Source organism: Gymnogyps californianus, chromosome 28, assembly GCF_018139145.2.
Source record: "Gymnogyps californianus isolate 813 chromosome 28, ASM1813914v2, whole genome shotgun sequence".
Taxonomy (NCBI): domain Eukaryota; kingdom Metazoa; phylum Chordata; class Aves; order Accipitriformes; family Cathartidae; genus Gymnogyps; species Gymnogyps californianus.
Window position 1 is genome coordinate 7517370 of NC_059498.1, and position 23859 is coordinate 7541228.

General features: G+C 54.4%; 1 protein-coding gene across 1 annotated transcript; it reads left to right on the forward strand.

Moving 5' to 3' along the window:
* Nucleotides 1-964: 964 nt before the first annotated feature.
* Nucleotides 965-22338, forward strand: RND2 (Rho family GTPase 2). Its single transcript, XM_050911668.1, has 5 exons — nucleotides 965-1066; nucleotides 1159-1246; nucleotides 15575-15684; nucleotides 19799-19933; nucleotides 20865-22338. Exons 1-5 carry the CDS (start codon nucleotides 965-967, stop codon nucleotides 21111-21113), a joined length of 684 nt encoding a protein of 227 aa, XP_050767625.1. The 3' UTR covers nucleotides 21114-22338.
* Nucleotides 22339-23859: the final 1521 nt, after the last annotated feature.

Consider the following 23859-nt stretch of genomic DNA (forward strand, 5'->3'; position numbering starts at 1 on the left):
CAAAATATTAGCAGGAGAGGAGCCTTTCCTTTTTCAGTAATTCTGCTAATTAAAACAACTGCCTGTAACTGATAGATGCACTGCCTGTACTCAGGGAGGAATGGAAAGCAGGAACTGCTGCCCTCTTCGCAGGAGGCTGCGCAGCCAGGCCCGGCGTGGCGCAGCCTGTGCAAAAGACCAGTCTCCTGCCTTCGCCAACATAACTTGGTCATGGACCTCGGAGATACGGGACTCTTAAAACTCGTGTAGAACTGGCTAAAACGCCGGGTGTTCCCGTTTCTGCCAAATTCCTGAGGGAAACAAGTCCCATTCCTTTAGCAGCGCCAGGGCTGGAAGGCGCCGGTGGGGAGGGGGGCACCTCCCGTGCAAGGAAGGGCAGCCGTGGCGGGTTGTTGTCTCTCCCGCCGGTCTGGAGCCCTGCCGCGCCCGCACTCCTCGGCAGCGCGGTGGTGCGGGGCGGGTGCTGGCGGGCGCCGGCCGAGCGCGGGCTCCGGCCGCCCCGGGCCTCCGGACCGAGCCCTCTCGCCATGGTGCGGTGGGAGGTGCCGGGCCGGGGCCGGGGGCAGCGGGCGGGGGCGGCGGGGTGGGAGCCGGGCCGGGGGCGGGGGGGGGGGGCCGCGGCCGGGCGGTGGCAGCGCCCGGCGGGGCCGCTGCCCGATCCCGGCAGAGGCCCCGCTCCGCCCCCCCCCCCCCCCCCCCCCCCCCGTGTCCGGCGGGTTCGCGACAAGCGGCGGCTGCCGCCGGGGGGGGGGGGGGACGGACGCCCCGCGGGGGCGGCGGGGCCGGAGGGGGGCGGCTCCCGGGGCCGCGGCCGAGCGGGAGGCGGCCGGGGGCGGCCGTGGCGGCGCGGCCCTGCCCAGCGCCGGCTCCGCTGCGCGCCTGGTTGGTGCCGTCGAGGCCGGGGGCGCGGCCAGGCCGGGGCCGTCCCGGTAAAGCGGCGGCGCGGGCGGCGCGGCCCCGCACCATGGAGGGGCACCTGGCGCGCTGCAAGATCGTGGTGGTGGGGGACACGCAGTGCGGCAAGACGGCGCTGCTGCACGTCTTCGCCAAGGACTGCTACCCCGAGGTGCGGCGGCGGCGGGCGGCGGGCGGGCGGGCGCGGCTCGGCTCGGCTGGGCTGCGCTGGGCTCACCTCTGCTCTCCCCTCCGTCCCCCCAGAGCTACGTGCCCACCGTCTTCGAGAACTACACGGCCAGCTTCGAGATCGACAAGCAGCGCACCGAGCTCAACATGTGGGACACCTCAGGTGGGCCGGGGGCTGCGCGGGAGGCGGCGGGGCCGGGCTCGTCCCCCCGGCCGAGGGTCTCCCCTTCCCCGGAGCCCCCGGGGCCGGGCTGGGGCTGGGGCTGGAGCAGAGGCCCCGCGCCCTGGGGCTGCGCGCCGCGCTCCAGCAGCCTGCGAGCTTCCCGGCCGGGTCCCGGGCAGCCCCCCGGCAGCCCCGCCGCCGCTCCGGGGGGATTTCCCGGTGTCGCCGCCGCGCTGGGCGTTCTGGTCTCTTTTGCTGCAGCCTGCGCGGTGCAGTCTCCCAGGTACGGCTCTGCGCTGCCTTTCGGTGCTGCGTGCGCGTTAGAGCGGCTCCATCCATGCCCGTGTGGGGATGCAGCCGGGTAACGACAAAACCGGCACTGGGGTGCGAGGGGAGGCCGGGGAGGAACGGGGAAGAGGCAAGGCGCAGCTTGAGAAGGGAGACCTCACCTTGGAGAGGAATGTGCTGTGGGAACGCGCTGTCCTTTCATCACCATCTGCGACAGAGCGTCTGGGGTTCTTTGGGGTTCTTTTGTTTTGGTTTGGTTTTGCCTCTTTGTGTCCTCAGTTGGGATTCTTGCATGAAGCCATAGGCACAGCTGTCCCAGCCCACCGAGACCCTTCCCAAACTTCATGCTGTCTTTCTGTGGAGGCGCGAGTTCCAAGTGAAGTGCTTGATGCAGAGCTAATAAAAATATTGGCATCCAGCAAAGTTCATGCGCACCTTTTAATTTACCTCTGACAACCTTTTTGGACTGCTGTGTACACATGGTGCAGCTGAATGCTGTGCTCTGTTGGTGTACGTACATCACAGGCTTGCTCATGCTGTTTCCCCGTAATTTCTGGAGTCTTTATGACAAACGAAGTCCTCTCGGTGTCCAAGAGCAATAGTAAATTAAAACGTGACCTAGGACTTTCTTTGCTCTTGTATACTCTGATGCCTTGCTGTAATTTTACAGCCATGAAATTACAGCTGTAGGATCAGCACAGCTCTACTTAGAGTAGTGGCTTTACTGAGTCTTGGACTAGCTCTAATGTGTAAAATGTGTTTGTTGAGTCTGCTCTGTAGCTTTCTGACCCAGGAGAGCTTGCTTGTGCTGCTTTTTATTCCCTGAGACAAGAAGGGGCCTTTTGCTTTGCCCATACGATGTATGCTGTGATGTGAGCCACAAGGGTGCTGGCTCTTAGGGCAGCTCTTGGTGCTGGAGCCATAAATGAAGCATTGGCTCTCAGCGTTTCACTGGGAGCTGTGCCTGAAGCACAGAACGGTGGCTACGACATGGAAGTCACTGCATGGTGGATGGTGCTGGGCTGACGTGTCTGCATGAAGTCCCTCAGACGAGGTAACAGCGAAGCTATCCTGGTCGACCCGGGGGCCTTCCCTGCAGAGGGTTCCCTGGAGCTGCTCCGACGGGGTGAGTCCGGATTGGGGTGCGCCAGGAGTGAGGGGTGGCCGACCCCACGTGTCACCGGGGCGCGCTTGTGCGTACACCCGCAGCTTGATCACCCCTGTGGCTGTGGGGGTTTCCAAACCGTGGACTTCTGCAGCCTGTGAAAAGGGACTGGGTGGGGTATCTTTGTTAGGCACTGAATGGCTTTGCTCTGAGTGTCTGTATTTGACATGAAAAACTTCACCTTTTGAGGGTGCGGAAGCACATTTGATGCACTGTCGGCTTTTTAGGAGTTCTCCAGAATGTTTGGCTTTGATCTTACAAATGTTAAAAGAAAAGGACATGATAGAAAGTCTTTAAAGCTGTGTATATGTATCTTATACCTGCATCTGATGCTGTCATGCATTCATTTTTACCTTTTTCAACCAAAGATATGTTTGTCTCTATATATTTATCTCTATAGCCAAGAGGAAATGGACTTTGATTCTTTCTCCCTGCTCCTTATGAAAAATGTAAGACCTTTTTAACAGCTTTGTTGTAGATAGGGTTCGCTAGATAGTTTTCCAGATAAATTCCCTTCTGTTGCAGCTTTGATTTGAAATACACAGGGGCTAGTTCTTCAATAAACATTCCTGCAAAGCAATACACAGCAATTTTCCCTAGTAATCAAACTGATATTTTTAGCTGTAGACTGCAAGCTGCTGTTGAATTTCCACTACCCTTTGGAGACACTTGTAAACAGGAGTAAAAGAAGTTTTGCACAATAGCGAGTTGAATCAGCTGAGCTGAAGGGATTGAGAGTGGCTAATTGCCCTCCTCATGCAGAATGACAGGCACTGGGGTGCACTTTCCCTTGTCTCTGTGCTACCTCCTGTCTCTTTGAAGCAGCTTCGCACGCAGGGAGTTATTGTTCATGATAGATTCCATCCCAGCAAGAGCGGGAAGGGAGGTGCTGGGAAACGGCTCCCCTCCTCCTGTCAAGATCGCCCTTTGTATTTTAAGCACTCGCCATCTCTTAGATAAGTAATTGGAACTGAAGGTCTCCTCCAGAAATCAGAAGAGGGACCTGGACAGAGGAGCTGACTATTGATTTTTAAATTTTTCTTTTAATTCCCCCCTGCCCCGTAGTTAGTTGTGAAAGTGGTCAGAGACTCTGGAAGCTGCGCAGGGTGAGCTGAGCATCATCCAGCAATGGGGTGTTGGGGCAAGAGCAGTCTGCCTGGAAAACTCCCTTTATTGCGACTGAGCGTGGCCACAGCCTACCTGGCTGCTCAGAAGTCCCGTTGATAATCTCTGTACAGACCAGGATGTTGTCTGCTCCCTGGGGCTTGTAGTACCGGCTGATACAAGTGCGTTGGAAAATGCAGCCTTTCAGGCTGAATTTGTCCCTCCTCCTAAGTGGCAAATGCAGGCTATGACATTAGCAGCTGGCAGGCGGGCAGTAAATCTAGTTAGAGAAGTATTGCCATAGGGTGGACAGAAGTGATGGAGAGGTGAATGGCTCCCAAATTGTATTGGGACCTCTGATTTCCTTTAAATGTCTTTTAACCCTTTGTCCATTGATTAGTTTTTCTGAGGCTGGAGGGTGACTCTGGAGAGTTTCCAGTGCTGAGAATCCTTCACGAGGATGAAATCTGTGCTGCTCAGACAGGGCAAATGAGAGGACTCTGCACCGCCTTAGACCTAGGAACCTACCAGGGAGAAAAGTGAATGAAGTTTCAGCTTGACCCCTTGTCCGTCATCTGCAGGTGCTGGTTGCGTTTCATGTTTGTTTCCTTTTAAGTTAGTCCCACCTCCGGGCACACTGTGAGTGAAATTGCTTCAGGTGCCATTTTACAGCACAGCAGGGATGTCCCATCCCTCTCGTCCCCCTGACAGCCTGCGGTACATGCTGTTTTCTAAAGCCTCCATTAAAAAGCAGCTTGACATCTTTGTGTGTGAGGGAAGGGGTGCGGAGCCTGCCTGCCATACTGGGTGGATAGGGCTCTGGCTCTGGGGAGCTGCCGTGCCCTAGCACCTCTGCTCCTGAGCCTCACGGAGGACACGGTGCTTTGCTGCTCTTTGTGGTCCCATTCTGGCAAATTCCTTTTTTGCTGCCTGTTGGCTGAATGTGCTCGGCACAGAAACAATTCCTCTGCATGGCGCCGGTATCTTGTGGCGGGGGGAAACTCCTGTTCGACGGGATGCCTGATGGCTTGGGAGTGCTGTTCCCAAAGGGCTGGGTGCCTCCCAGACCCGCAGTGCCGGTGCCCCAGACCCGTCAGGAAGAGCTTTCTTCCTCACGGCCAGGTGGAGGAAGGGCGGATGGTTTTGTGATAACTAGTAATGCTTTGCAAAGAGTAGGCGAGTTTCATTTCCATGTTTCAGAGGTGTGAAAGGGAGTGCAATTACCACGAGGTGTGCACCGGGCAGGTAGGTTTCCCTCAGCAGTGCGATAGCTGTGTTCCCTGTGGGATCAGGGAGTGTCCATGGGTCTGCCCTGCTCTGGGGGGTCTTGCGCCTGGAGCAGAACCGCTGCGGTGCTCAGCAGGTCTCCGGTGGTGAGAACATTCAGTGCCGGCTGACCTCCTTCCCAGGGACCGGCTCTCGGTGCATTCCCGCGGTGACTCAGGCATTGCCAGCGGACCCGCTGCCCGCACCTCCAGACTGGCCCAACGCCCCCACCCGCTGCCTGCCGCACCGGTGGCCCCGCAGAGCCCCTTCCCTGGCGCTGGGTACCAGCAGGGTGAGAGACGGGCTCAGGCAACGCTGCTGCCCGATGCCTCAGCAAGGCCAGGGTGCTACAGCATCAGTGCTGGCAAGTCTGAGGCTTTGCCCCATACATAGGCGGGTTTTTTGTTTTGTTTCCAGTAGTAATGGGGAGGAAGCTACTCTGTGCATGGCAGCCTGGGCTCAGTTATTTGCTTTTGGTTCACACCCCCTTTATGCTGGGAGGCTCTGCCTGCCTTCTGTGTCTGTGGCCTCTAAGTGCAGGCAGGCAGAGCAGTGATGTGACCTGAGGCCATTTATCTGCTTGGTGCATCTTTTGCTGATGCAGATCCTGGTGCAGAGTAGAGCTGCCCATTTCTGGTAGGGGCATCTGTGCCAGTGGCTCAGGGGGAGGCCCAGGCCTGGCACTGTGCCTTGCACATGATCATTGCCATCTTGGAAAGCTGCTGGAGAGGACTTTTCTGTCCTTTGTGGACCAGCAGGATGTACTGCTGCTGAGAGCCGCAGTGTCTACCACAACCTGTGACATTGCAAAGATCGGTGCCCGCAGGTTCAGCAGTGCCACTTTGCCCCCCTCTGTGCTGCAGCTCACAACAGGGGAGTTGCATGGCTGCCAGTCCTTTGCCGGGGCTTCTGCCTCTTAAGCAGATGTGCTTTCAAGACAAGAACAACATTGTGAGTTGCAAATCCCCCTCCGCCTCCCTCTTTGCCTGTACTCAGCAAACAGTCTGCCTTGGTACGGCCTGTGTGGGAACCTACAGACTGTGATAACAGATCCTTCTTTAGGGGAACCACTGAGGAATGTTGATGAGATTAGAGAGCTGAAAGGGGCCGAGTTTAGCGATGGCATCTCCATGGATGCTGAAGCTGTCTGTGCCTGGATTCCCAGCATGCGGCTCCAGGATTGCCATGGCTGCCTTTTCCAAAGTGCAAGAGCAAGTTCTGTCTTGGGAAGAGTTCAGTGCCACTTGCATTCTGAGGCAGAGAAAAAATGTGGAGCTGCCCTTTCCGTACCAAAATAGCTCCTCCCATGCTCCCTGTTGAGGCTGGGAGCCTGAAACCAGCATACTTGTGTTCTGCCTCAGCACAAATATGTAGTTAAGCCTAAAAATATGTGCAGCTGGGTCACATTCTCGGGCAGGTCAGTAACCAGTCGGACAGAAGTTTGAAGAGTTGCAGCAGAAACGGCAGCAGAAATGCTTATGCTGGAGTAGGTGGAGGATGGACCTGAGAAGACATGACATGACATGACAGTCCCCGTGAGGATTGTCTCGCTGGGCTGGGCATGGCGTGGGGGTGCTGCGATGCTGTGTGGCTCAGGGATGGAGGTTGCTTCTCCTGCACCTCCCCACAGCAAGGGCAGCATGCCTTGTGGCAGCATCTGTCCTTTCTCCCCTACAGAGCCAGGAGGCTCAGCCGCTGTGGGGCTGTGGGGTGTCCTGGGAGTCGCGGGGGGTGCTGAGTAGGAACGGTGCCATTAGCGACAACCAGCTGACCCTGTTGGCTGCTGCCACCTTGTAGGCAAGGAAGGGCTTTCTGTGGGGCGGGTTTCTTCCCGGCTCTGATGCAGACCCCTTTGCCACAGCGTGGAGGTGATCCGCTCTCTCCTGTGGGCAAGGACAGCACCGCTCTGCTCTCCCCATTTCTTCTGTCAGTCTGGCTGCTCTGTGGCACCCATGGCACCTCCCGATGCCGCTTTAATGTCGATTTAATGCATGTTTAGGGCAAGCGGAAGCTCCTTATTGAGGCGGTCACATAAACAGACTGCAGAAACTCCCTGAAGCAGGGCAGTCACGCCCTGTCCTCTGCCTGTGATGGCCTGCCTTTCTAATAGCCCTCACCCAGCGTGGTGCCAAGGATGCCCCTCTCACCCCACCAAACAGTGCTAGTGCGCTTCGGGGCTGCTGATGGGGGACGGCAGGAGGCTTTGTGGGAGGGAGAGCTCTGAAGGAGCCGGTCAGCGTGCGCCCCGGGCCCCGTGCGTGCGGTGAGGACATGGATGCAGCTTTCCTTTTGCCCCAGATTCTGAAGATAAAATCTCCACTTGATGAAACTTCACAAGTGTACAGGCCCAGCCTTCCCTGTGGGGAGAAACCTTATCTGGTAGCCACGCAGTCAGGGAGGGATCTGCTGCTTACGCACAGCAAACCTGAAATGTGCAACATTGCGTAAAGATAATTGTGTTCGTTCAGCGCTCAGACGTGTTCCCCAAAGCCAGAGCGTGCGCTGGCTGTGCTGTGGGAATCTGTTGCCACTCCTAGTCCTTGTTGTACCCCATAGAAAGGATGACAGGCAGGTTGTGGCAATGCCAACTGCCCTTGTGACATGGCAAGAGTGCCAGGAAGGGACTTCTGGCTCCCATTTGTCTCCCTTGTCAGCTGCCATGGGCGTGATTTCCAGCATGCTTGCGAGAAGCGTGGACGAGCTACTCAGGCTGCCTCTGCAGCCCCAGCCCTCCCACCCCAGACACTCATTGATGCTCCCCCAGAGATGCCAGCAGGGACTTTTGCAAGGAGCTTCCAGAGCTGCCTCCCAATTGCCAGAGTGACATTTGCATCTGAGCAAGCTCCTCTGAACCTCTGTGAGCCGCATGTATGAGGCAGGGCACAGGATCTGGATAAGGCAGAAGCACCCAATGCCTGCCTGAGCTGGGGATTCCTCTGCCAGTAAATCCAGCAGAACAGCCTCCTCCTGAGTGACAGGTTTCCAGTAATAAGATCTGGAGAGGGGCCCAGAAATGCCACCTCAGCCCATGCAAATACCATTCCCTTCATCCTGATCATGTCCGTCCTGAAGGTGTGCCAGCTGGGCTGTTTAGTAATTTACTCATTTTTGTACGTGCATCATAAGAATTAGGAGCAGAGGTTAATTGTCCAAGCTGATTAGCTGTTGTTCTGTCATGCACTTTCCAGATGATTGCTTGTTCCATGTTATGGAACAGTTTCCTCCTTTCCTACACTTCAGGGGTTTGCAGTGATGTTGCACAAGCAAGAAAAACGTCATGGTCCAGCCATGAGAGAATCTTGTAAAAGTCCTGGGGCCGATGGCCGTGCCATGTTCAGTGTCCCTCGGAGGGCTGGACTAGGGGTAGTTGCAGTAGTGGCCGGCAGTTCCCTCTGCTGCTTTCTGTCTCCCTCCAGCTTTGGTGGGATGCCTCGTCGCTCCTTGTTTTGCCCACTTTCTCTCTGGCAAGCAGGGCTTTGTCATTTTAAGACAACTCTCTGACCCTGACCTTGCTGCCCGTCAGGGTCAGAGAGTTGGGGCCCTCCCCATCGTGAGGCTCTGTCATAACTTCTGAAGAACAAATTGTGACCTTCACTTGGGTAAAACCTTTCTGAGGCCTTGCCTGGAAGGATGGCGGGATCTCCTTTTGTGGCAAAGCCTGCCATCGGTGGGGTTTCTGTGAGAAGACGCAGGGGATGTGCTGGTAAAAGCTCTGCCCCTTGGGCTGTGATGGGGATGGCCTCTCAGAAACCGCAGCTGGCTTTGCCTGGCTGTGTTGTTGCTGTGGGCAGAGCCAGGGAACCCCAAGCAGCACAGGGCACCTTGGTGCTGGCAGGGGTAGCAGTACGTATTTATCAGCCTGGCATTTCGCATGTGGACAGCCAGGTCTTCGCTGCGGAGTGGAGCTTGGCACGATGGCGGCTCTGTTTGACTCTATTTCGCCAGGTCTGCATTGCTCTTAGTGCCACTCACTTTAATCTCTAATGTCACTAATTGCTGCTTCTTTTGTAATTGTGATCCTGGAGTTGTCAGGTCTGGGCTTCGGACCGTGGTACTGCCAGAGCCTGTTGTTACCAGTGTCTCCGAGTCTGTCACCAGTGCTTTAATTCCTGTCTCTGCCACTTGTCGCTCTTCTGGGCTGGACTAATGAGCACTGTATTAGTGTCAGAAACGTGTTTTTTGTATCAGTGGGATCTGCATTATCCTCTCCTTCCAGACAATAATCAGCCAGGCAGGGTCAGGGATCCTTAACCTGTCTCTGAGCCCCAGCTGAGCGGGGACCTGCAGGGTGCTCAGGAATATTGCTGCAGTTTATCAATCTTCAAACAAAAAAATCCTCTGATTTTCTTTCAGGAGAGAGGGTCTGATTTCACACTGCGAGGATGAAGTCAGTCTCTGAACTCATGATGGTTCAGATCATTGTCTCCCTGATGTGCAGCTATTGCAGTCTGGGAGGCTGCAATGGCTAATTTCCTGGTCTCCTGTTCATAAAGCCCATCAGCACTAATGATATAGGGAATGAGGAGGGCATTTGCACGTTCTGGTCTGTCATATGCCAGGCACACTGAGCTATTGCTCTTCAAACATTGCCTTCTGCCTTTATAAAGGCAACTAAAATCTTCAAGGCAGGGACCTGTGTCTGCAGAGTTTACCATGCTCGTGGTTCCTCCTAAGTGAGAGATCGTCTCTGAGGAGCCCTTTGTTGCGGAGACGCCTGTTCTGGGCTCGGGGAGGCCCAGCTCCCTGGCTCCAACGGGGCGCCTTGCAGGAGGAGATGTCTTGGGGGATCTTGCAAGCAGGATGCACCCGCAGAAACCCCAGGAAGACTGCAGCTGGAGCTGTCGCGGGCCACGCAGGAGGTGGAGGCGGCCGTGGGCACGGCGGCTGCCAGTGAACACGAGTGACGTGTCAGCACGGGCGGCTTCGTCCTCGCAAACGGAGATCTGAGCCCGTTGTGTGCTCAGTCGGGGAGCTCCTGTGCCAGGTCCGTGACCTGCCCATTCCCACAGGCGCTGGCTGGGCTGTTGTATGGCCGAGCCAAGCTGAGTAACAGGACCATGGAAGAAAAATTTCCTTCCTAGTCTGTCCCCAGTAGGATAAAGGGACTGGGCATGACCTTTGGGGCTGTTTAACTGCTGCTCTCCAGTGTTCCCTGAGGCTGAATTCCTCTTCACCCTCCACCGTGAACTGCCATTGTTTCTCTGGGCTGATTTCCCCTTTTCTAGCAGTGGGAAATATTTTAGGGTGACTCCGTGCCCTCTTGTTGCATCTGCAGAGGAAATGACAGCTCTGGAGTGTCCTGGGTGTCTCAGAAAACCAGCCGAGATGTTTGCGGGCTCACCATGGGGACTGGCCTCGCCTCTCTGTGCCGGGGTGTCTGGGAGAGCTGCCACTTCTGGCCTCTCATTCACAGCCAGGTTTTCAATCCAGCATTTTTATGCTTTCCCCTTGATGGGCCCTGGGAGGAGACAATAGCCGGGCTGCTACAGGGGATGTGTGCCTTTCTCATGCAAATGGCTGCCTGCACTGGGAGAGCCCGTTCAAAGCCTTACCCCGGAGCTCAGCCTCTTCGGTGGAGCTGGGTGAGGGGCGGGGGGCAGGGGTGGGGGGCACCCAGCTGGCACGGCCAGAAGCTGCCTGGGCTGTTGCAGTCCCCTTCCCCAGCGGCAGCTCTCTGCACGGCTTCAGTCCGATCCAGGAGCAGCTGGGTGGGTTGTTCCCTGCCCAGCACGTCTGTGAATTGTACAGAGATTTCGTTTTCAGTCTTAAAGGTGTGATATAAATAAAATATATTATTATTATTAACACCTTCATCATCATCTGCCCTGGCAGAGGAACGACTAGTCATGAAAGCCGTTACATTCACTGGCAGCTCATGTAATATTAACCAGGTCTAGAGCACTCACGTGGGGAAAGCATGCGGTGATTGAATGCGAGCGTCCTGCTCCCACACCAGACCTCTGCTGCAGCTGCGTGGAGGAATCCCTGCCTGGCCTGGGGAGGTGAGAAGGGGGCTCAGAGCCATGCCTCTGCACACAGGGCCTTTGCCTCTAGTAAGCAGTCGCTCAGATAAATTTCTCTGCAACAAAAGGCCACTTGGAGCTGTGAATTCAGCTCCAGAAAGCCCTGCTTAACCTCAGGAAACGCTGAGCATGTGTGCTGGTACACAGCAGCTCCAAAGGGTTTGAAGCCCCGTCTTGGGAAGCGCTGGAGGGCCACGCGGCTGGTGAAGCTCGGTGAAGGGTGATTTGGAACCATGGCAGCGGAGGGGATAGTCTCCTCGTGTCTGATGATGGCTGAGAGGTGGTACAGGCTTCTTGCCATGCATGGGAAGAGGATGCTGAAACAGCTGCACCTTGGTCCTGCTTTGACAGCTTTGTCCTCTGGACAAAGGCTTGGCTGAACTGGTGGTGGGATTTGTCTAGCAAAGAAGACATCCTCTGTAGTCTCTACAGTCCACTGCTTGTCTGGCACCACTGTACGGGGAGGTAACCCGAAGCTCTTCGGGCTCATGGATGCAGCACTCCAGAAAGCTGGGATGAATTTCTGCTTCATTCTCTGAAGGATGTTCTTGGCTGTCCCTGCAGAAAGCAGCATGCACTGCAGCGTTGCTGGCTCTATGGGGAGAGTTTACAGTGAGCCCTCTGAGACAAGTGCGATGCTGAAAAATTTAGATCTTGGCAGTGCTTGTGTCTGTTTCAAGCCAGAGCTGGCTGGGGTTGCGGGAGCCCCTTGCAGAGCAGATCATGGCTCTGCATGCATATTTGCTTTCCTGGTTTGTAATGTGCTATTGTTGGATGGAGGGTGCCCATGTGAGGAGGCTCATTGTCTCTCAGAACAGCTAATAAGGAACAAATGAAGATTAACACTGTGTTGGTGTAGATGAAACAGGACATTTCAGTCCCCTGCCCAAGAGTGGCATCTCAGTGCCAGGCATTTTGAGGGGCTGCCAGCTGATAAGAAAGAGGAGCTACTCATGGCTGTATCTGCCCCTGAATTTCAGACAACAACCGCGTGGATTTTATTTTTAAGCTGGTTTTTGGCTTGCTCCAGTTTTCTCTCTTTAATCACGAACAGATGCACATAGGTCCTGTTTCTTGCAAACCTGGGTGCCAAGTGGGAGAATGACTCATGCAGTAAAGGAAGGCTGGATCTGCAGACACACAAACCTTGGGTGCGTGTGTGATCGGAAGTGCCAGACTGTGGGTCTCTGGGGTGTCTTGCTGGAGTATCTGAAAGGTGTCGAGTGCTCAGAATCAATAAAACTGAAGACCTGGAGTTGAGGGAACTGAGGCTTTTGTGTTTTGGGGTTTTTTTTAATTGTCGTACTCAATGAAAAAGTAATAGATGCAAAAACTAGAAGAATAATCCCCCAAACAGAATTTCCTGATTCAGTAGAGACATCTCCAAAGAAAGCTGGAGATGACCTAAGTTTGGAGCACAGCAGCTCTCCTGCCCTGCTGGAGACCATCGGTCTCCATTAGTCTCCTGGGGTGGGGCAGAGGCTTCCGCAGCCGAGGCCATGAGCACTGGCTGTTACCCGCTGCCCGAGCAGCTGGTGAGTTGAACTACCAGCGAAGGTGCCAGGGGCTGCTCCTGTGCTTTGGAGTTGGAGCAGAAAGTTAATGAATACGAAGGCAATTTTGATCTCATTAAGAAAATGAGGTTCTTGACCTAGTGCATCCCTTCCCTCAGCTCCTCCAGCCAGCACAGGGGTCTTTCCTCCCGTGCTCCCAGGTGGTGAGAGCACGATTCCTGGCACCGGGGTGGGGACGGTGGTGGTTCTGCGGGATAACCGAGGGGCCGTGCTCCGCTGTGCACCGGCGCTGCAGGCTCTCCACCGAGGAGCTGGCTGGCTGCTGAGGGGAGCAGCAGGTTGCTATGATACAGTTTGCTGTGGCAATGTCTGTGCTGAATGGAGCCAAAACCACCTCTACAAAAGGAGCATTCCTGGGCTGGGAGGGGGCACATTTATCTGCAGTGTTTATGTAAAGCTGAGGACCTGCAGGGAGAGGATGTGTGTGGGAACGCTTTCCTCCAGCGTGTGCTGGGGGCCCCTGTCTGGAGGCAGATACCCTTAAGTGCATTGGTGAGAGGGCACGGCTCGGATAAAGGACCCAGCAAATCCAAGCATGCAGATCAGTGCTGGATCTCACATCCCATCTGGTAAACCCACACCAGGCACAAGACTGAAAACTCAGTTCAAAGGGGAGCTCAGCGCTACTAAGCTTGGTGCTGCCTTCGAAAGCAGCCTCGTCCTCAGCGGGAACTGGGTCACCTTGCTGCGCTGCAGGAGCATGGGAGGGAGCGGTTCACTGGTGCCAGCTCTGCCAGTCGTGAACTGAAGCTGCTTGAGCCTGAAGCAAGGTCAGAAATCTCCACGCCTGGGACGCAGGGTCGCCCTGGCTCACTGTGCCTCCTTGTGCACCAGCCTGCATCCCCTGTCCCCAGAGCTGGCCAAGGCACCGCAGGGACTGGCTCCTTTCCATGCAGGGAACGTGACTTTCCCTCTAGGAAGAGGGCTGGGCTCTGCAGAGATCGGGGTCTGTTTCTTCTGTGCTGGATCCCGACTGCTTCTCTTCCCGGTGACTTTGCAGGGACAGAGGCCCAGGCTGCAGCTTCTCTCACTGACGGGAGCAGGGGGTGCAGGTGCCTTTGCTCCTGCGGGCTGGCAGCAGCGTGGCTGTCTGTAAGGGCTGGAGATACCTGTAGCCAATTTTGCTGCGAATCCAAATGCGCATCGAATACCAGGGTGCCTGCCCCAGGCTCCATGAGAGCAGTGGGGGCTGTGTGGCCATGGCTGGGGCTGCGCTGGTTGGAGCGTGCCCTGAGCTCTGTGCTGTGGAGGTCCCAGTGGTATCTTGCTGTGAGCTGGTGTTAAGGGGGAGAGGGGGTGGCCAGTCTCTGGAGCTGGGCAGGGTTTGGGAAGACGACACATCTCAGCCCTCAGCCTGCCCCCCGTGGCCTCTGGGCAGAGGAAGGAGCAGTCACGGCCAGGTCTGCTCTCCTGGCTGAGTCTTGCAGAGGGATCTGGCGTGTTTGCAAAGCACCTGGCATGCAGAGCTGTGCTCCAGGGGCTGTACCCCTCTCTGTGCTGTACATCAGTTGTGAGCCCCCATGCAGACAAGAGCCAGGGTCGGAGCCTCTGCAGAGAATCAGCCTATTCTCCTCTCATGCTTATCCCAGGCAGATTCCCATCCTCCCGGAAACATAAGCCACCGTCATCCATAATTCATCAGGTGCTGAACTTCATCAAGGAGCCACCTGACACCCGGGCTGGGTGCTCCAACCTCCTCCCAGGGTGGGAAAGTGCTGGGTCCAGGCATCCCGAGGGGCCACGGCAGGAAGCGCGTCCGGTTTCCTCGGCCTCGGGGTGGGCGATCCTTCTTTCGGAGGAGGCAGATTCAACAAGGACTCTGGTGTCTCTGCTTCCCCTTTTCATAAATAAACATCTGCTTCTCATCCCTCCAGGAAGTTTAAGCCATTGTAAAGCCAAATATAAAACGAAAACAGTGTTTTTAAGTAGCAATGAGCTGATTGCTACATTACTGTTTACTGAGGCATCTACAATCGCACACAGAATGCACTTCAAATAAAAACATTGTAGGACAACGACTTTAATGCCTGAAATTTGCATCGAAGGTGTGTGTGTGCGTGCATGTGTGTACGCACGTGTGTGCGGCAGAAGCTGTGCAGGATTCAGGCTGGGCTCTCTGCCTGCTCACTGAGAAATCCTGCAGAATACAGAATCATCTCCTCCAATTTATAGCTTGTTCACCAAATCCTGTCACATCTTTTATGTACCAAAAAGAATCTGTCTGGCTTTTTCCAGCACAAATCCACAGCAAAAGGCAATTCTTTTTTTACCTGTCTTAAATTCTCACAATCTATGTGAGCAAGCTCTCCTGTATAAAGATAGCAAGAGAGGATAAAAAAAATAGCAGCAGCACTCCCTGTCTTCTCTCAGCCACACCTTTCCATCGTTAGTGGTACAGCAACTGCATGACAAGTAATAGGAGACATACGCAAGTGGCGGAGAGGGGCATGTGCTGCTCTACAGTATCACAGCCCTTCCAAGCTACCTTTTCCGCAGTGAGCCAGCATGCCCTGGCAGCACAGCTCCACCGCCTCTTACTTGCCAGATGCTTACTAGGGAGGGAGAGGGATGCAAAACTTGCATTTATTTCCACTCTGCAAAGGGATAAATGTAAGAGCACAAGGACAAAACCTCTGACTTCCATGCCTAAACAAAGGGACCAAATCCTCTGCAAACCAAACTCTGCTGAACCTAATGGTGTCTGGTCACTCGTCAAAAGCTTGGGTCAACATCCTTTATCTCTGACAGAGCAGTTTGCATCACGTGGCAATGTCTCCAGTTCGTACTGGAATTAAAGATCTCTTTGCCTGGCAGAGAGGGCTGGGGGTCCTAGCCTGCCCGTTTGGGTAATAAGCAGACAGTGGGATGAGACTTTCTGCTCACCACTCTTCTCCGCTCCTCTCTGCAGGCTCAGCGTATTATGATAATGTCCGTCCCTTGGCCTACCCAGACTCGGACGCTGTGCTCATCTGCTTTGACATCAGCCGCCCGGAGACCCTGGACAGTGTGCTCAAGAAGGTGAGTGCCTGGCGTGCCTTCTGGCTGGCAAGATGGGTCCTCTGCAGCAGCACGTGGAGCTGCCCTGGGGTTCCTGCTCCCTGAGGCTGTCATCAGGGCTAAAAGCTCTGGCTCTGTGGCCAAGCCTTGGCTGAAGTGTGCGTGCTCAGATGAGGATGGTCGGCTCCTGCTGATCCCTACACGGTCTCTGCAGAAAGCAAGGTATTTCCATTTGAAAGGAGCCCAGTGAATGGTGTAGCTCATGGTAGCTTGCAGCATGTGGGGGGGGTCTGTGTGTATGCACACATATAAATGTGGGGACAGAGAGAAATGTAGGGCATTTGTTCTGTTTTCCATAAAGACCTTGGAAAGTGTTGTGCATCTCTCATTAGCATAACCACCAGTGAGTGTGCTGTGGATTGCTTGCAGCAGTTGAGAAGTGGCCCCTGGTGCCTGTTTCCATGCAAGTAGAGAGCTCAGTTTTTTTGGCTGTCCCCTCAGTTCAGCATCTGCACAGTAAGAAAGACAGCAATCAGTTCCCTATAGCTTGACAACAAGAATAATGAGCTGTGGCACTGAATTTCAAGCCCATGAATGAATAAAATGAGATGGCACAATGCCACTGGACTGGGTAGCACGCAGGGCCCTGAACACCGTCTGCCCTGGCAGAGCTGACTGGCCATGCTCTGCGTTAGCAGCCGGGAGTTTTCTACCTGCAGGTTAGCGCCTTTCAGCAAAGCAGATAATTCCAGCTGGCAGGTCTGGCAGGTCCCGGAGAGCCCCACAGGGCTGGGGATCCGCTGTGGAGCACTGCTGGCTGGCCTCCCAGCAGGTCCCTGCCTGCCACGCTCTGGGGGAGTAGGTGGCACCCCGGGAGAGGTTCCCATGCAAGGCTTTTCTCTGAGATGGCATGAAGTCCAGCAACTCAGGATGCTGCTCAGGGGAGAGGGTGAATGGCCTCCTGGCCGCACGCATCCCTTGGTCCTGGCCGTACCCTGCTTCCTTCCATGAAATTCAGGGAGCTGTGGTTTCAGTGAGCTCTCACCGCTGTGCAGCAAAGCTGCAGAGAGCTCACTGGCGGCTGCATCCTGTCCCAGAGGCGAGTCGTGGCTGGCATCTCATTTGTGAAGCTCTCTGAGACACCGAGGCGTGAAAAACACTACAGAATAGTGATTCCTGTAGCTGTTCTCCCCAGTGAGCCCCAGGCTGCCGGGGCTGGACTGGCCACTGTCTGAACAAGTCACATTGTACTGACTGCCCTCTTGGCCTCTCCACATTTTGCCAAATGTTGTGCTGAAGCAAGTGCCTCTTACTCAGCTGCTGGGAGGGCTGAGAAGTGGGTCTGTGTCTCAGAAGTGTCCTGGTGAGGGGACAAAGACCCTTCAGATAACTCACTCAATGGCTCAGTGTTCGTTTCCAAAGCAGGTCCTGGGTACCAAGCGTGCTGGGTGGAGGGAGGCGTGTTTCATGTGGACTGAAAGAATTCACTGCTCAGCTTAGGAGTCAGCAGAATAATAATGCAAGCAAATCACACCTTAATGAGATGCAAACCCATCAATAATTAGCTGGGGCTGAGATTTATTTATGTCTCTCTGCATACTCTTCATGTGAGTCCGCACTGCTCAGTGCACGGTCTTCCCTGTGCAGCCTCACAGATGCTTTGAGTACTGTTAGGCAATGTCTTTTTGATACGGTGACTTAAAATAAACCCTAAATCACAGGGGATTTCTTAAGTGCCTCTGAGTAGATGCCTTGTTTCCTTTGGTGCAGGCTTGCAGCCTATGGAGGTGAGGAAAATTCCTAAGACACCATGAAGTTGAAATGGGTTTTAGCTTTTGATATCAGGCGAATAAGGAAAATAACACTCCCTATTCAAGCCTCAGGCAAAAATGCTAATTCAGCAGAGGAAATCTTTATTATTGCTGCCCTTCTGATGCCTGGGCTGCCTGTACAGCATGTACAGTTGAAGGGAAGGAGCCATGTGAGAGAATGCAAACAAGCAGCTCTTCATTTCATACAAAGCAGGTTTTCGTGGGGTGGTGCCTTCATTCTGACAAGTCTTGAGAGCGCAGCAAATCGTAGGCTCCCTAAGGTGTCATTCATGTGAGAAGAGGGTCGCACCTCTCTCCATAGACCGGGGAGCCCTGTGTCATTACAGACAGCCATGACCTCTGCCTGGTAAGAACAGACCCTATAGCTCAATCCCTTCGAGGATTTTCATCCTTCAGGTAAATTAGGGTGCTTGAATTCCAGCTCCAAAAGAACTGCATCATCCTCTCCTTGCAGGTGTGTTAGCTCTTGACACTGTGCGGCTGTGACACCAGAAGTCTCCCAGAAGCTGTGCAGCCCAGTGTGCTGCCCAGGTGCTGGGGATGTGTGTGAGTCCTGGTGGACAAATGTCCCTGGCAGCAGGGAAGGGGGGTTCACGGTGAAGATACTTGAGCCCATCTCCTGGTGGAAAATAAGATTTTTCCGTATTTTGCAGTTGCTTTGGTGTGATATTGGTTGAATGAAACTTGGGTCATTCTTGGCACTTCCTTTCCCCACCAGGTTAAGGACACGGGGTTGTGGGCTTGGTTTTTTTTCCCCTTCTAATTGCCTAGGGTATATGCTTAACCATCAGTTAGCGTAGCAGGAAATTGCTGATTCCAAGTGACAACTTTAGCCGGGGACAATCGCTATTTGTCATCTGCCTCCTACTTAGAAACACTAGATAAGTAACCAGGGTGTTGACATGCTGATGGGGCTGTACAGGTCTCCCCTGGGGGAGGTCACAGGTGATGGTTTTATTTACTGCTGCGGACACTTAGCTGCACATTTGGCATTCATTTTTGGAGCTCTGAAAGGGACCGTTAGTGCAAAGGAAGTGGATGTTTGCCCTCGCTTTCTCCTTCCATTGCTTCAATTCTTTATTTCCCTGGCTGTAGCTACTCTCTAAATATCTGAATGTCTTTAACATGTGGCTCCCAATAATAAACAAGTAATGAGTGTGCTCTGCAAAGAGCTCGCCGCCGACTGTGGTTCAAAAGGTCCAGCAAGGTTGACCTTTGGAGTCCTAGATCTGTGCACCAGATTGTGTGGTCATTATTTTTCCACAGTCATACCCACGAGTGGTCTCCCGTGGCCTAGCACAGGGGATTGCAGCTTAGATTTAACAGGTTTGCAGGGTGTATCTGGAACAAGAAAGTATAAAGTTATCCGAGAGGCACTCCAACCATTTCCATCCTTGCCTGTGGCAGTCATTAAAGTGCCCTGATGAGCTAATCAGTCTCTGAACAGCTGTGACCCCTGTTTGGAAAAGCCACACACACCAGAGTGCACGGTCTCGGCCTCTGAAGTCTGCTTTCCAAACCCGATCCCATTAGAGCCTCATGTTATATTCAGAACACCGAAAGTTGGCCGTCCCTGTGTTTCCCGTCTTCAGCACAGTCTCCAGAGCTGCTCCGAGCCTGCATCCTCACTGACAGCCCCAACTGACCATGGTGACCACCATTGCCCGTGCCCCTTCCCCTCTTCCTGAAATCTGGGCATGCAGGGTGCAGTGGGGCGAAAACCAGCCTCAGTGCTGGCGCCGGGCACCGCAGGTCCGAGGCAAAAGACCTAAAAGCGGCATTGCAGTGGCTACCAGTAGCAGTCCTGGCACCCTGACTGGTCCAATTCCAGGTCCTGTGCAGAGACGAGCCAGGCCAGGGCAGCTTGGCGGGGCGTGCTGGTGGTCAGGAGGTGCTGCGACCCCGGGCTGCCGCAGTCATTGTTCCTCTGTGGGAGAGGGAAGTGCTGTTTGCCGGTGGGAGCAGGAGAAGCTATGGACCAGACTCGTGGGCTCTGCTGTGGTGGTGAGGCATGGAGGCATTTGGCTGGATGATTCTGTCTGGTAGGAACTGATGGCACGGCTCTCCTGGCCTGTCCCTCCCTCCAGGGCTGGGGGATCTTGGACGGGGCTCTTGGCCTGGTTGGAAAGGGGCTGGGAGCGACGAGCTGAGACCCTGTGATTGCCTTTGTTGTTCCAACCTTGACCCTTTCGCAGGCTGCCTGCTGCCAAAATTAACTTGACGTGGAGGTGCCGCTGGGCCTCTTGAAGTGTCTCGTACACCAGCAGCCCCTGAGTACCTTCTCCCTCTTGTCTCCTCTGCAGTGGCAAGGGGAAACTCAGGAGTTCTGCCCCAATGCGAAGATTGTGCTGGTCGGCTGCAAGCTGGACATGCGGACAGACTTAAACACGCTCCGGGAGCTTTCCAAGCAGCGCCTCATCCCTGTGACGCACGAGCAGGTGTGTTTCAGCAGCCGTCCCCGTAGGGCTCAGAGAGGTGACTTTTCTGCAGGGAGGTGACTTTTCAGGCGGGGACTTTTCTGCAGGACCTGCTAGTACAAGGAAGCTCAGCAGTAAATGACCCACTGTGCCCAGGTCTTGGTCTGAAGCTGGTTTGATCTTGGCTCATCGACTCTGAGCTGCTCATGCTTACAGCACTCTTTTCCCCAGCTCTGGCAGACCCTGACTTATTCCTGATGCTCTGCTGAACAGCCTCCTGGTTAGTAGCTGAAAAGTCGTTCCTCAAAGGTGATGGAGATGCATGATTTGACCAGTTGGACTGGCTAAAGGAGTGTTGTGCTTCTGCGTCTCCTAGTTCAGTGCAGCTCTTTCTGCTCCGAGTGACTCTCCTGCTCGGGTTCTGTGTTGGGGCAAAACTGCTAGGGGGAGCAAGCCATAGCTGAGGAGTCTGAGGGTCTGCTGCCAGGCTGCTGTGGCCGCCAGTGGACCCAGCAGTGTCTCCAGGCTGGCCTGGAGACCAGTCTCTGTGGTGCAGTGCAGGGGCAGCTGCACTCTGGGTTGCTCTGTGCCTGGCTCCATGTTGTGCAGAACAGGTCCCAGATGACTGTCCTGGTGAGAGGGGTTGTCCAGGCCCTCAGCTGCAGGGGTGGCACCACGTTATTGAGAAAGTGCAAGTGATTCAGGGTCCAGCGCCTGGTAGCACAGTCTGCTTGGGAGGCCACCCTCACGTCTGGTGCTCTCACAGACTCTTGCGCTTTATTTACAGAAGTGACGAGTAAACACTGTGAGAGAGCCGCTCCCGGCTGTGCGACGGTGCTCTGATCGGGCTACCAGCACAGGCAGGGTTGACGGTGATGTGAAAGGATGCTCCTTGCAGAGCGCTGGTGTCTTAACCTTCTTCCCTCTTCCTCCCACTCTCTCTGGACCACAGGGCAGTGCGCTGGCACGGCAGATTGGGGCAGTGGCCTATGCAGAGTGCTCCTCCAAGGTCTCGGAGAACAGCGTACGGGATGTGTTTCATGTGACCACACTTGCCTCAGTCAACAGGGTGCACAAGAACTTGAAGCGCAGCAACTCCAAACGGGGACTGAAGCGGGCATCACAGATGCCCGGCAGGACGGACTTACTGAATGACACAGAGATCAGGAAAGACCGAGCCAAGAGCTGCTCCATCATGTGAAAAACAGGCTGTAAATAATGTGTGTGTGTTGTCCATTTTGTACAGTAACTGGCTGAGACAAGGGCATGGTGCTGGCTGCAAGAGGCAGCCCACCTTTCCAAAGCCTTTCTCTCAGTCTCTAGGGCTGAGCAAAGGTCCCAGCTGCAAACGGGGGTGCACGAGTCGCCCCCCACCGTGGAGACTTCTGGGTTGGCTGCTGCTGTGCGGATTGCTTGGGGTGAAGGAACCACTTGGCAGAGGACTATACAGGTGCTGGAAGGTCTGTGACTGGGTGAAACAAAGTAAAAGGGAGCGATTCTGTGTGCGTGCCACCCTCCTGTACCCATGGCCCAGCCTCTGTGCCTGTGTGCAGCTATACAGTGCACACAGCGTGGGGCGGTGGGCTGTGTGGGACCTGGCCTGGAGGGTGGGAGGTGGGTGGAATTGCTAGCAGCAGAGTGCGATCAGGAGAAGGTATTCTTCCAATCTTCCTTTAGAAGAGAAATGATGTTTGAGGTGGTGCTGCCTTCAGCTAGGCTGGACAGCAACTTGCCATGGAAGGTGCAGGTCTGGGCCAGAGCTGGGAGGGAAGGCACCCGGGGAAGGAACCTTAACCTGTCGAGACACCATGGTACTCCACCTCCTGCAAAGAAAATAGATAGGTGGCTTTTTACACAGTATTTTAGATACTTGAACTCCATTTGAAATGCAGCAGAGTAGATCTGGCTCCAAGGGAGAGGTCTATCCCAGTAGATGCATCCTGAGAATTGTGGTTTCCTTCAGCAAGCAAATGCCACTCGGGAGCTTGTGTCCCAGCTGCTGACAGCCTGGTTACTCATCAGACTGCTCCCTGCCACAGGCAGCTGCGCTTCCGAGGCACATAGCTTCCGAAAAAGCAGACTGCAATAACTATCCGTATCCTGCTCTCCACCCATTTCCAGCTGCAGATTGTGTTGCATGGTGCTGTGTTTGTCTGGTACAGATAACCAAAAAGGTTATATGCGTATCTGCACCCTGTCTCCGCTGTGGCAGTGGGAGGGAAGGTGCTTCCTGCCCCTCTTGCCCTGCTGTACAGCCTCCTCCCAACACCTCTCATTGCTTCTGCTGCTGCCCTCTCTAAATGCCTTTGACTACAGTGTTAGCCTTGACTTAATGTCACATAGACACTTTAAGGAAAAAAGAATCTGCTCCATTGCCAGATCCATCTGTGTCAGTGGGCTACAAAAAACAAATAAACATCGTTGGAAAATGCATAGTGCTTGACTCTTCGTTTTTAATAAGTCAAACCAGGCAACCTCTCAAAATGTCTTACTGCCTAACTTCTATTTGTGTCCTAATGTATCTCTCTAGCTCTTGAAATACACTTACACATACACTTGAGTGAAAAACGCAGAGGACTTAGCTGCATGTATTAATTTTGGAGCTGAAACACCTGCCTTGAATAACCTCTCACTCCATCCTGAATCCTTAAACACTGTGGAGCATTTGCAGGTTGTCCATGCCCGATCCACCAGTCTGAGCTGACAAGAGCTGCCCCCGTCCTCACTATGACAATAGCTCCAAGTGAAGATAGCTTTTGTCTTAATATCTTGTGTCTGCTCTCCCACCCAGGTCTTAGACTTCAGCTGCATCATGAAGGCTATTATTTGGGGAATTGGAGCAGCTGAGTTACCAGCACAAGGAAAGCTCAAGCAATGACTGAATGCTGTTGTGCTGGGTGCAGGTTGCAAGAGCATGAAAATGCCCATCTGCAGTCTGGGAGGAAAGAAACTGAGCAAGGTGCTATGCCAAGAACAGCCTTCAGCATCATGATGCTTTTCTCTTACTCTGCAGGGTCCCCAGAGGCTTTGCAAACATTAGTGAACAACACCATGTCCGTGCTTGAACAGTAGCAATCAGTGGCTCACAAGTGTCACTACTAAGTCCTCTTAACCTGTATTTGTTCTCATCATCCTTGTGTAATATAATTACTGTGTCTTCCTTCTTTCCACGTAAGCACAGCAGTATTTGGCAAGCACATCTCCCTTTTTCTATCATCTAGCATATTTTAGGCTTTTGAATTTAATCTGGCAGTCTCTACAAATGCAGTTTCTGGTCCACTGATTAATTTAAACTCCCAGTGGCTCTATATTAACTTGTAAATTCACCCTATAAGCAAATCTCCAGTAGTGGGTAGCAATTGTCAAACCTGAGCTGTGCCGAGTATAGGTATATGAAGGAATGGGCTGTTGCTACAGGAGGTGGCTGTAAGCCTCACTGGGACGTCAGCTGGGTGCCTGTTCCCCTCCAACTCCTGCAAAGAAGTCTGGAGACATGCAAGAAAACCAGCAAAGCCTGCAGAGGCACTGCAGGTGTTGGGCTGTTCAACCAGAGTGGAGATAAGCAGGAGGAGCGGTGGCTGAGGCATGTGACAGACCAAACAGACGAGTTTGGCAAGAGAGAGAACAACCCATTTGCCCGTGCAGTGAGCTGGGAAGCAGGAGGATTGAAGTGCCAGGCGCCGGCTGCTTGCCATCCCCAGCCAGGGGCTGCAGCAGCACCACGCTCCCCTCCCTCACTTCGGGAGGAGACGCTGCTGCTGACGGTGCTGTGCTGCCGTTTGTGCAGAGCTGGTCCTCAATGGAGACAAGCTTGAGCTGCCTGGCAGCTCCCCGCAATGCTGTCCTGTTTTCTTGGGTCATTGCCGCAGAAAGGTAACAGCCCCCAGTGGCCCTGGCTGTTAGCTCTGCTGCGACCACGACGGTGCTACCCTTGCTGCTGCTGATGA